The sequence below is a fragment of the Mandrillus leucophaeus genome, unplaced genomic scaffold (genome assembly GCF_000951045.1).
Source record: "Mandrillus leucophaeus isolate KB7577 unplaced genomic scaffold, Mleu.le_1.0 Scaffold225, whole genome shotgun sequence".
NCBI lineage: Eukaryota > Metazoa > Chordata > Mammalia > Primates > Cercopithecidae > Mandrillus > Mandrillus leucophaeus.
The window spans coordinates 1,854,996-1,865,780 of NW_012102310.1; the positions used below are offsets into that span (position 1 = coordinate 1,854,996).

Here is a 10,785-nt window from a genome sequence, read left to right on the forward strand (position 1 = left end):
TTACATATCAGCAGGGGTGAGTGTGGCAAGTTCCTGTACCTCACTATACTTTATTTCTCTCAACTGAAAATGAAGTTCATAAAAATACCAATCTCAAGGGTTATGAGATTAGTTCCTGGAATATAGGGAGCGCTCAATAAAACTTAGCTATTATCTTTTCCCTCTTTTCTATTCTTTATTACCATTCACTCACATTTCGAGCTAAATATACTACAGCACATCATATTGCTATTTAACTTCCTGGATGTGTGTCTTGTCTCAATAACAAGACTGTGCTCTTGAGAAGGTCAAGAAGCAAGTTCTACACGTCCTGTTAGTCACAATTTTTGGCACAATGCCTTGCCCACTGCAGGTACTCAAAGAACACTGTGCTTTGATGCGTTATTCCAAAAGCTATCCTCATGGTGGAGGGTGTGGTCCAGGCATGCTGGGTGGACAGAGATTTACACGCCTTCTCCATTGCTTCCAACAGAGTTACTTTTTCCCTAGCAAGGGAGCAATTGAGAATGGATTATTTCTTCATACACTTTGATATATTTTCACTGTAGTTTACCGAATACTTAAAGTAGGATGGGAGTTAGGTCATGTGGTAGGTTATGATTGTATTACACCTCTACATCAAGAGAAAACAATGCTAAGCCAGTTGTATTCTAGGGTCTCAGGTGGACAGAAAGTCAATTGCAATCTAGTCACACCTTGCTCCATCTATCTGTCCTGCTATGCTGACAGCACATACGGCTGTGGAAAGGGCACTGCAATGGAAACCTGATTTGTGTCCCAGCTGTTTGTATCTTTTTGATCCTGGACAACCATTTATTCTTTCTGGGCCCAGGTTTCCGTATGTATAAAATGAGGAATTTAGATGAAAGTGTCTATCTCCAAGGTTTTCTAGCAAGGCTGCCTCGCTGTGGAGTGGATGCTGGGATGCACCCTATCACTTCAGACATGACTCATTCCCCAGCTGCTGGAAGTAATGCCAACAGTCATCCCATAACCGGAAGGCTTTGGCTGAAGACGGCTGACTCGTCCAAGGTCACACCACTTCCTGGGAAGCCTCTCCTGTACTCACTGGCTGGCAGAAGTAGCACAGACATATAAAAGCCAGGCCTCTGGGAGGCCAAGGTGGGCGGATCACGAGGTCAGGAGATGGAGACCATTCTGGCTAACATGGTGAAACTCCGTCTCTACTAAAAATACAAAAACAAAAATTAGCCGGGCGTGGTGGCAGGCACCCGTAGTCCCATCTACTCTGGAGGCTGAGGCAGGAGAATGGCGTGAACCCGGGAGGCGGAGCTTGCAGTGAGCCAAGGTCATGCCATTGCACTCCAGCCTGGGCGACAGAGCGAGATTCCGTCTCAAAATAAAAAAAAGCCAGGCCTCCTTGCCCCAACTCTGGACTCCTTTGATGGCTGCCCTGGAACTCCCCAGAGGGTAACTTCCACTGTGACAGTATTGCAGCTCCACTTATCCTTCTGTCCAATTCCATGCCTTCCTGTCCCTTCCATAGGCATTGATCCCAAGAGTACTTCCTAATAAACCTCCTGCACACTTAACCTCTGGGTAAGATCTGCTTCAGGAAATCTAACCTGCAACAGCCTGGAAATCACTCCCTCCATTAGAGTGTCTGGAGAAATGTATCCTGTCAAATGGCCCTCTAGTTCTCTATAGAAATAGAGGTAATACACCTTGGCTTACCTACCATAGAGTTGCTGTGATGATGAGCTCAGAAGGTCAAAGCACTCTGTCATCTGTGAAGTGCTATACAAATGTTCATTATTATTACTAATAACACCAGCACACTGACTATAGGTAAACTGGTTTGTGCTGCCACAGAAAGGTCTTCGTTGTCTTGGTTCTAGTCCTGCTCCTGTGTCCGATACGGCTTTGATCATGTTATCTCAAACAATATACACAGTCAAGTGTATATATTAGCTCTGGGCCATATTTAGCCAACCTCTTTTTCAGTTCCCTCTCATGCACATCCCACATTCTGCCCAAACAGTCCCCTTGCTACTCAGACCTGCCCTGCACTTTATCACAGCAAAGCTCGCACTCACACCACCACTTCCTCTTTAATGCCACTGGCTTTGCCTGTTGAAATTCTGTCTACTATTTAAGTCTCATTGCAACGACTACATGTTAGAAAGTATCTCCTTCTAGCTATGGTCCAACAACTCTCCTTCTTTCCAGAGCACACTTTCTAGAAGCAATCCCCACTGAGGGTTTTCTCTGCCTACCTCCTAGGGGTCCCTCAAACTACCAGTCTGTTCTGATCCACTGGTCTTACTTAGGTCACCTCTCACTTGCCAGATCAAGTCAATGGCAAAATATCTTACTTGACCTCACTGCAGCAGTTAAGACTGTTGACTATTCTTTGCTCTATAGAACTCTCAGCCCTTAACTTGTGAGATTCCACTGTTTCTTTCTCTCCTGGTTCTTCTCATACTTCTGGCTGTGCCTTCTCAGCCTCCTTCTATTTTCACTCTTACAAACCAAACCGCAAGAGTCCACACACAACCCTTTGCTGCTCTCTCACTATTTGCCACTCCCATGTATAGAGCTTTAAAATCAGCCTGTATGCTGACAATTCCTGTTCGGACTTGATTACGACCTTTCCTGAATTCCAAAATCAGGCTACCTGCTGCTTTCTGCACATATTTATTTACCTATAAATCACACAGCTACAAACATATTCTAAACTGAACTCACCTTCCTTCTCACCCACTCCCAAAAGAGATGAATGACCTTCAAAGAACACCCATGTCCATTAAGTTTGGGCATTGTCCCCAAATATGCCATGCTCATTTCCACTTCTTCACTAGCTCCCCTCCTTTCTACTTGCCTAAGACTCAGTATTCCTTCCTTCCCGCCACAGCTCAAGTGCTAGCTCCTTCACAAAGCTCTCCTAGCCTCTTTGCCCCAGACTACCTGTTTTCTACTTTTGTTGTCTCAGGTGCATTGTAAACAGGTAAGAGGCATAGTAACTTTGGATAATGAAGCCGGAAACTCCTTTATGTTTTAAAGAAAAGTTTCTCCATGACTGGTAAGAAGGTGCATGCATAATACAGTACTTACAGACCCTGACCAAAGGGCAAATGGCCAAGAAAGAAATCCTCTAAATGACCGCTGATCCAGCAAGACACCACTCCAGGTATTCCCCAGAGAGATTCCAAGAAGGAACAACTCAGCGCCACTAGCTTCCAGTCACTCTTGATTTCTTGAACAGTTTTTGAATGCTCATACCTCATGCTGTTTCTTCTGCCTAAAATGTCCATCTCGTTCACTCTTGCTTTCTTGGAGGTTGAGCTTCCTCATCCACTAATGCTTAGCCCAAATGTCCCTTCCTCTGTGAAGCTTTTTAACTCTCTCTGAACTTCCCATGAATTTATTTCCTCCTCTTCTTTCTGCCCAGGTAATTTGTTCCTACGCCTAGTATAGCACTTACCAAATCACAGCATAGTTTTACATTTGGGCCCCTGAAAGTCTCCCTGGTAACTGAGGGCAGGGTGGACATCATGCTCATCTTTAGGCTATCAGTCTAATTCCAAACAGTGTGAAGGCTATGTGCTTATGGGTGCTTTACAAAAACTCAATGTGGGGAGTATTATATATTAATTCCAATTCATGGAAGAAAAAAATGGACTTAGGGAGATTAGGAAACTCATTAAATCACCATATCCCCAGCATCTGGAACAAAAATATTTGTTGAAAGACCTTGTAAGTATATTTGTTTTAGGTCACATAGCTAACAAATGGCAAAGCAGGAAATCAAACCCAGGACCTCTTGGCTCTTAAACCCCATGTTTTCATTATCCCTAGAAAGCGTCCTTCCTTTACTTCATAGCAGCATGAAAACGAGAGACAGAAGCCCCTCCTAGTAACTCTATGAAAGCACACTGTTCTCATCTCTTGCCTTCTATTTGAGGTGACATAATCCCTGCTTATAAATGTTATTTCAAACATTTTCACTGCTTTCCCAATCTCTTTAAGTCACTTGAGGTTTTTTTCCCACACACATTAGAATGTGAAAGTTCGACTGGACACAGTAGCACTTTCTGATGCTAGAGGAGAAGGGTCCCTGTTGAAGGTACTTGATAAGTCATTGACCCAAAGGAAGAGAAGCAAAGCACTAACTTAGACTTTATATAAATGTACAGATATATATTTTTTCAAGGCTGAACCATCCAAATTGGAAAGGAACACAAAGTTTTGCTCTAAAACTCTCAAAGTCAAAACTCTGAATATACACTTTAAGTCTGGGCATTTCCACCCTCATGACTTAGATAATTAAAAAAAAAAAAAAGCCACTTTAAATAATCTTCGCTTTATCTGTGGTTTCACTTCCAGTGGCCAACTGTGGTCCAAAAATATCACATGGAAAATTCCAGAAATAAACAATTCATGAGTTTTAGACTGTGTGCAGTTCTGTGTAATGAACTCTCACGTCATCCTGCTCCGTCCTGCTTGGGATGTGACTCACCCCTTTGTCCACCGTATTTGCACTGTAGACACTACCTGCTCGTTCATTAGTCACTTAGCAGCCACTGTGTTATCAGGCTGGCCGTCATGGTATTGCAGTGCTCATGTTCGAGTAACTCTTATTTGACTTCATAATGGCTCCAAAGCACAAGAGTAGTGATGCTGGCCATTTGGATATGCCAAAGGGAAGTGATAAAGTGCTTCTTTTAAGTGAAAAGGTGAACGTTCTTGACTTAAGGAAAGAAAAAAATCGTACACCGAGGTTGCTAAGAGCTACTGTAAGAATTTCCTATCTGTGAACTTGTAAAGAATGAAAAAGAAATTCATGCTAGTTTTGCTGTCATACCCCAAACTGCAAAAGTTATAGCCATGGTACATAAGTGCTTAGTTAAGATGGAAAAGGCACTAAATTTGGGGGTGGAAAACATAAACAGAATAAGCAGAAATGTGTTCCAACTAATGGCAATCCGGTTCACTATTATCCACAGTTTCAGGTACTCACCGCAGGTCTTGGAACACATTCCCTGTGGATAAGGTGGACTACTGTATTTCTTTACCTAATAAAAATAAATCAAAATGCTAGACAAAAAAAAAATCCCTAGATGGGGGAGCATACAATTTCGCATCTATCCTAAATTAACAATTATCAAGTATTCTTCAAAGGCTCATATAAGCATGGGTTGCTTTGCAACCAAGGAGTTTCACTTTGATGCTAAAAATAAGACCAGGAGCTCAGAGAAGTTCAATGCCCAAGTTGCTACTCACAGATTTATATTCAAAGTTTCTAAAACTTGTTTTGTTATTTCTATTTGCCTCTGCCAAAAAGTGCTCAGATAGTTGAGACATTGTTATGGCCAGTTTCTTTGTAATGTTTCTTGAAAACAACACCTTGGTCTTACAAATCACAAGGAGTGCAAAATGTAAGGGAATGGCTCAGTGCAAAACTAGCAATAGTATGGTAAAATATTCAGAATATACTGATGAGTTCAGCCACTTTATCTCCCTATATGGGAGGCACTGGTCTACTCTTGGGTGAATGGAACAGTCTCTGGGAGCTAGTTCATCGGTATGAAGACATTTCACAGCACTTTAATAATCCCGCATTTATGCCTACAAAGGTCTATTTTCCTGGGAACTGAGGCTTAGCATTCCTACAAAGCATTAGCTACACCACCCTTGACAACTGTATTATAAACTTTGATTGCTGTAGCCAGCATATTTTTGACGGATATAAATTGGTTACAACATTACATGTAACCTCACCTATTTTTCCCACTATATCTGAGAGTAGAATTGCAACAATAATAGTTTGGATCGCTCTATTTTTTAAAAAAGAATGTTTCTATAATGTTTATCAATATTACTTTCTATGCTTAAATACAAATACAAATGGCATGTTGGAACACTTAATTGAATTCAACATCACCATCCTTAATATGTTAGAAACTAAGGTGTTTATGTTAGCTTACCTTTTGTGCATTTTCCCCATCTTCAATTGCAAAATCCAGTCTGGGCTGCCTGGGGCTGATCAGGTCTTTTAGTGTTAAACAATTTACCTCCATCTGTAATGCACAATTACACTAGAAAATGATTTTGCAATTAGGTACCTTTTCCTCAAACAAAAATATCTACATATGTGTTACTTGTTTGTCAGTATGAAATTCCCCCTTGCCTAAGCACATCCTGGGCATTTCCAGGAGTTGTAGCCACCCTCAACTTTCTAAAACACACGAACAAACTCAAACACCTAAAGTGTGCTTAGTAATACTGAAAATCTGGGAAGAAAAAAAATCTACAAAAACAGTACTTCTTTATGAAAAACTAGACGGCAAAATAAAGTTACCAAGTCGGAAGGGTGTTGGGCAAATCTGTCAGAAAGTACAGGGTCTCCCAGGTCAGTTAATTTTGGCGCAAAGAACTGAGAGGAATTCGGCTTTGAGGGGTTTTGAATCAGGGGGAAGGAAACCCGATCGCCAGACCAAACCCACTCAGCGCTGAGCGTAGCCCCTTCCCAGGCCTCCAAGCAGATCCCCCAAATAAACTCCTCCAATGAAAGCCCCAAGTTGTGGGGAAGGGCAAATTCCCTCTACTGCCGGGCTGGAGGGAGAGCTGCACCCGGCACACCCTCTGCGCACCGGGTCCCCCGGCAGAAACATCTCGAGCCCTCGCCAGCCGGGGGACGTGAGGGGTGGCAGGTTGGCAGCCGGGGCGGGAGTGGTCCCCGTATCCCAATTCCCGCCTCCCCACCAGCGCTGGGGCCACACGCTTACCGCTTACCCCTGCTTTCCGAAGGAGGCTTCCTGCCTCTGCAGGGACCTCCACCGACCCAAGCCGATGAGGGAAGGTGGTGCGGCGATCAGCAGCCGGGCGGCGGCATCGGGAAGGGAGAGCTAGGTGCGCAGATCCCCGCGCCGAGTGCCCTGGGCTGGCGGGGACCCCGCGGCGTCCCAACAGCGCCAGCGCTCAGACCCGCCGAGCGCGACTCCAGCCTGGATCGTAGTCCCCGCTAAAACACCTCCTCTGGCGCCTTGAGACCGAATTTGAGAATCCACCAATCAGCGGCGGCCGGCGGGGTGGCCCCGGCCAATCGTGCGGCGGCACGGCCCGGGCTCACCACCCCTCGGAGTCTTGGCGCTCCGAGTCGCGCGTTTTGCCCTCACCCGCCCAATTGTTGCCGCCTCGGCCCCCTCCCCCTTCCGGGTACCTGGAAACCTCGGGCCCGGGAGCCAATTCCTGCTGTGGACGCGGGCCCGGGCGGCCGCGGGAAGCCAAGGTGGGGGCGGCGCGGGGCGGCGGGAGAAGGAAGAGGAGGAGGAGGAGGAGGAGGAGGAGGAGGGCTCTTTTGTTATGCATAGAAGACCCGCGCACGTCCCCAAGGCTTACCGCGCCCGGGGACCCCGGGCACAGCCAGAGGAGAGGAAAGCAGATGGGGTTTGGAAGAACGATCTACACCCTCTGGATGCTGCTGCCGCCATCCCCACCCGCCCTCAGCAACCTGTGCGGAAGCGGAGTTGTCCAGACTTGCCGGGGCAAACTTCCTAACACCGCACGCTGGTGTGACACATGAACCATGGTTACCGCTCTGCTGTGAGCAGATGGCACGCCAGTTAGCCCTGGAGACTAGACTGGAAGCCAAACCAGAAATTTGTGTGTGTGTGTGTGTGTGTGTGTGTGTGTGTGGCAAATCCGGAAATGTTTTTTGGTGTTCCCTTTTCGGCACATTGCAAATAATTAGGAGGGAAAAAGCTTTATGTAAAAAAGTAATTCTTTGCAATAGGGACTAACATTCTGGGCGACAGTCTAGAAAATTTCCTCAACACCACTGATTTGTATTAACTGTTTCACTTCTTTCATCCTACAGTTTCTTGTTTAAAATATGAATGTTGGTAGTGATCGATTTTTTTACAAAATAGACTTTATTATTTAGAAGTTTTCAATTTACAGAAAAATTGAGATAGTACCAAGAATACCCATATATTCAGCACCCAATTTCACCCACTATTAACATTTTGTGTTAGTATAGAATATTTTTTGAAATTAATGAACTAATATTGGTAGATTCTTCTGAGCTAAAGTCATTACTTTATTCAGATTTCCTTAATTTTTTCCTAATGCCCTTTTTTTTTTTCTGTTCAGGATACCACGTTACCTTTAGTTCCCATGTCTCTGTAGGCTCCTTTTGGCTATGACAGTTTCTCATACTTTCCTCATTTTTGACACCTGGACATTTTTGAGTTGTATCGGTCAAGTATTTTGTAGGATATCCCTCAACTGAAATGTGGGACAGCCTTAAAGCATCAGACATTCTTAAATGTACAGACATTTCCCTACACCCCATATACTTTACAGCAAAGGTATCATTTTCCTTTCTGTACCAAGGCTCCACTCTTCACCACTTACCCTCCAAATATTTTTATTTTATTTTTGGAGATGGAGTCTCGTGCTGTCACCCAGGCTGGAGTGTAGTGGCAAGATCTCGGCTCACTGAAACCTCCACCTCCTGGGTTCAAGCGATTCTCTGCCTCAGCCTCTCGAGTAGCTGGGATTACAGCTGTGCTCCACCACGCCCGGCTATTTTTTGTATTTTCAGTAGAGACGGGGTTCCACTGTGTTGGCCAGGCTGGTCTTGAACTCCTGACCTCAGGTGATCCGCCTGCCTCCACCTCCCAAAGTGCTGGGATTACAGGTGTGAGACACTGCGCACGGCCTCAAATACATATATTTTAAATGAACTCTCAGCAGAATTCAGACTGCTCAATCACGTCCTTCACTTCGTACTCTAGATTGCTGGTAAATAGAGCCTTAAAAAAAAAATCACTGCTAGGTCATACATTGAAAAGAGAAAAGTGTGCAAAAATTAAACAAAAGAAACAATAGTAATAAAAATCTGACATTTTAATAGGAATAACATTTTGAACTGAAAACTCTTTTGTAGGTAGAAACCTAATGAGGCGTTTAAAGAATAAAAAATTGCAACTTATTAAATTTTGCACATATATGGAAGCAGGAAGTAGATAAGGAAATACTTTTCCCAACTGTATTCATTTTCTAATGCTGTTGTAACAGATTACCACAACTGGCTTATGAGGACAGGGATTTATTCTCTCACATTTCTGGAAAGTTAAGGTGTTCCCAGGGCTACACTCCAGGGGCTCTTATCCTTTTCTTCTTCCTGTTTCTGGTGGCTGTTAACAATCCTTGACTTGTGGCAGCCTCACTCCAATCTCTACTTCCATGGTTACGTTGCTTTCTCTTTTGTCTGTTAAGGCTCTCCCATGTGTCTCCTTTGAGGATACCAGTCACTGAAATTAGGTCCTACCTGGATAGTCCAGGATGATCTCATCTTGAGATCTTCAATTTAATTGCATCTGGGAAGATCCTCTTTCCAGAGTCATGTTCCTTCATGGGTTCTGGGGATTAGGACATGAACACACCTTTTTGGAGCCCACCAGTCAGCCTTCTAGACCAACATTCAAATTATTAAAGTTCATTCATTTCTCTGATATTTCAAAATACTAGTGATGGTTTCTTTGAGGTTAGACAGTTTCATGGTGCATAACTTTTCCTAGCATTTTCAGAGTAAAAGTACTTTTTCTATTTTGATACAAATGTAGCCACTATTCAAGTTACAAAAAAAAAAAAACTCAGGTGGATACATCACTTCAGGCACTTATAATTTCATTGATTATAGGAGTTATCTTAGATTTGGAGGAAAACTGGAAAATAAATATTTGATGGACAAATTCAGAGACATTATTCCAATACACTTATATTGATGTTTTATATTGATGTTTTTAAGTCCCAGAATGCATACATAACTTGTCAATCTCTCGGTGATTCAGTTAACACTGATGTTGGCTGGGAACTAGGCTGGAGTATCAAGAAGAGTCTTGACATGTGACCTCTCCATATGGCCTGGTCCTCCTTACGGCATGGTAGCTCAAGATAGTTGGACTTCTTCCAGGGTGGCTCCTGGGATCCAAAATGAACATGCCATGTAGCAAAGTGGAAATAGTATCACCTTTTGTGATGTAGCCTGAGAAATGATAGCATCAATTCCACTACAGTTTTTGGGAGGAAGCAGTCAAAAATCCACCCATATTCAAGGGGAAAAGACATATACCTCACTCTCAATGGGAGAAGTGTCAAAGAATTTGGGGCTATATTTTTCTCTCTCTTTCTATATATGTGTGTGTGTGTATATATACATATATATTTATATACGTGTATATGTGTACATATTTAAATTATACTTAAGTTCTGGAATGCATGTACAGAACATGCAGGTTTGTTACATAGGTATACACATGCCCTGGTGGTTTGCTGCACCCATCAACCTGTCATCTACATTAGCTATTTCTCCTAATGCTACCCCTCCCCTTGCCTCCCATCCCTGACTGACCCAGGGGGTGATATTCCCCTCCCTGTGTCCATGTGCTCTCATTGTTCAGCTCCCACTTATGAGTGAGAACATGCAGTGTTTGGTTTTCTGTTCCTGTATTAGTTTGCTGAGAATGGTGGTTTTCAGCTTCATCCATCTCCCGGCAAAGTACATGAACTCATCCTTTTTTATGGCTCCATAGTATTTCATGGTGTATATGTGCCACATTTTCTATTATTGATGGGCATTTGGATTGGTTCCAAGTCTTTGCTATTGTAAACAATGCTGCAATAAACAAAGGTGTGCATGTGTCTTTATAGTAGAATGACTTATAATCCTTTGGGTATATACCCAGTAATGGGATTGCTGGGTCAAATGGTATTTCTGGTTCTAGATCCTTGATGAATCACCACACTGTCTTCCAC

General features: G+C 43.5%; 1 protein-coding gene across 1 annotated transcript in view; it reads right to left on the reverse strand.

Moving 5' to 3' along the window:
* The window catches only part of E2F7 (E2F transcription factor 7), a 41,666-nt gene extending 34,674 nt beyond the window's left edge, over positions 1-6,992 (reverse strand). The window contains exons 1-2 of the mRNA XM_011981391.1: positions 6,757-6,992; positions 5,949-6,041 (exon numbers count right to left, since the gene is read on the reverse strand). Coding sequence (XP_011836781.1) covers positions 5,949-6,041 — 93 coding nt within the window. The 5' untranslated portion in view covers positions 6,757-6,992. The remainder of the gene's footprint in view (positions 1-5,948; positions 6,042-6,756) is intronic.
* Positions 6,993-10,785: the final 3,793 nt, after the last annotated feature.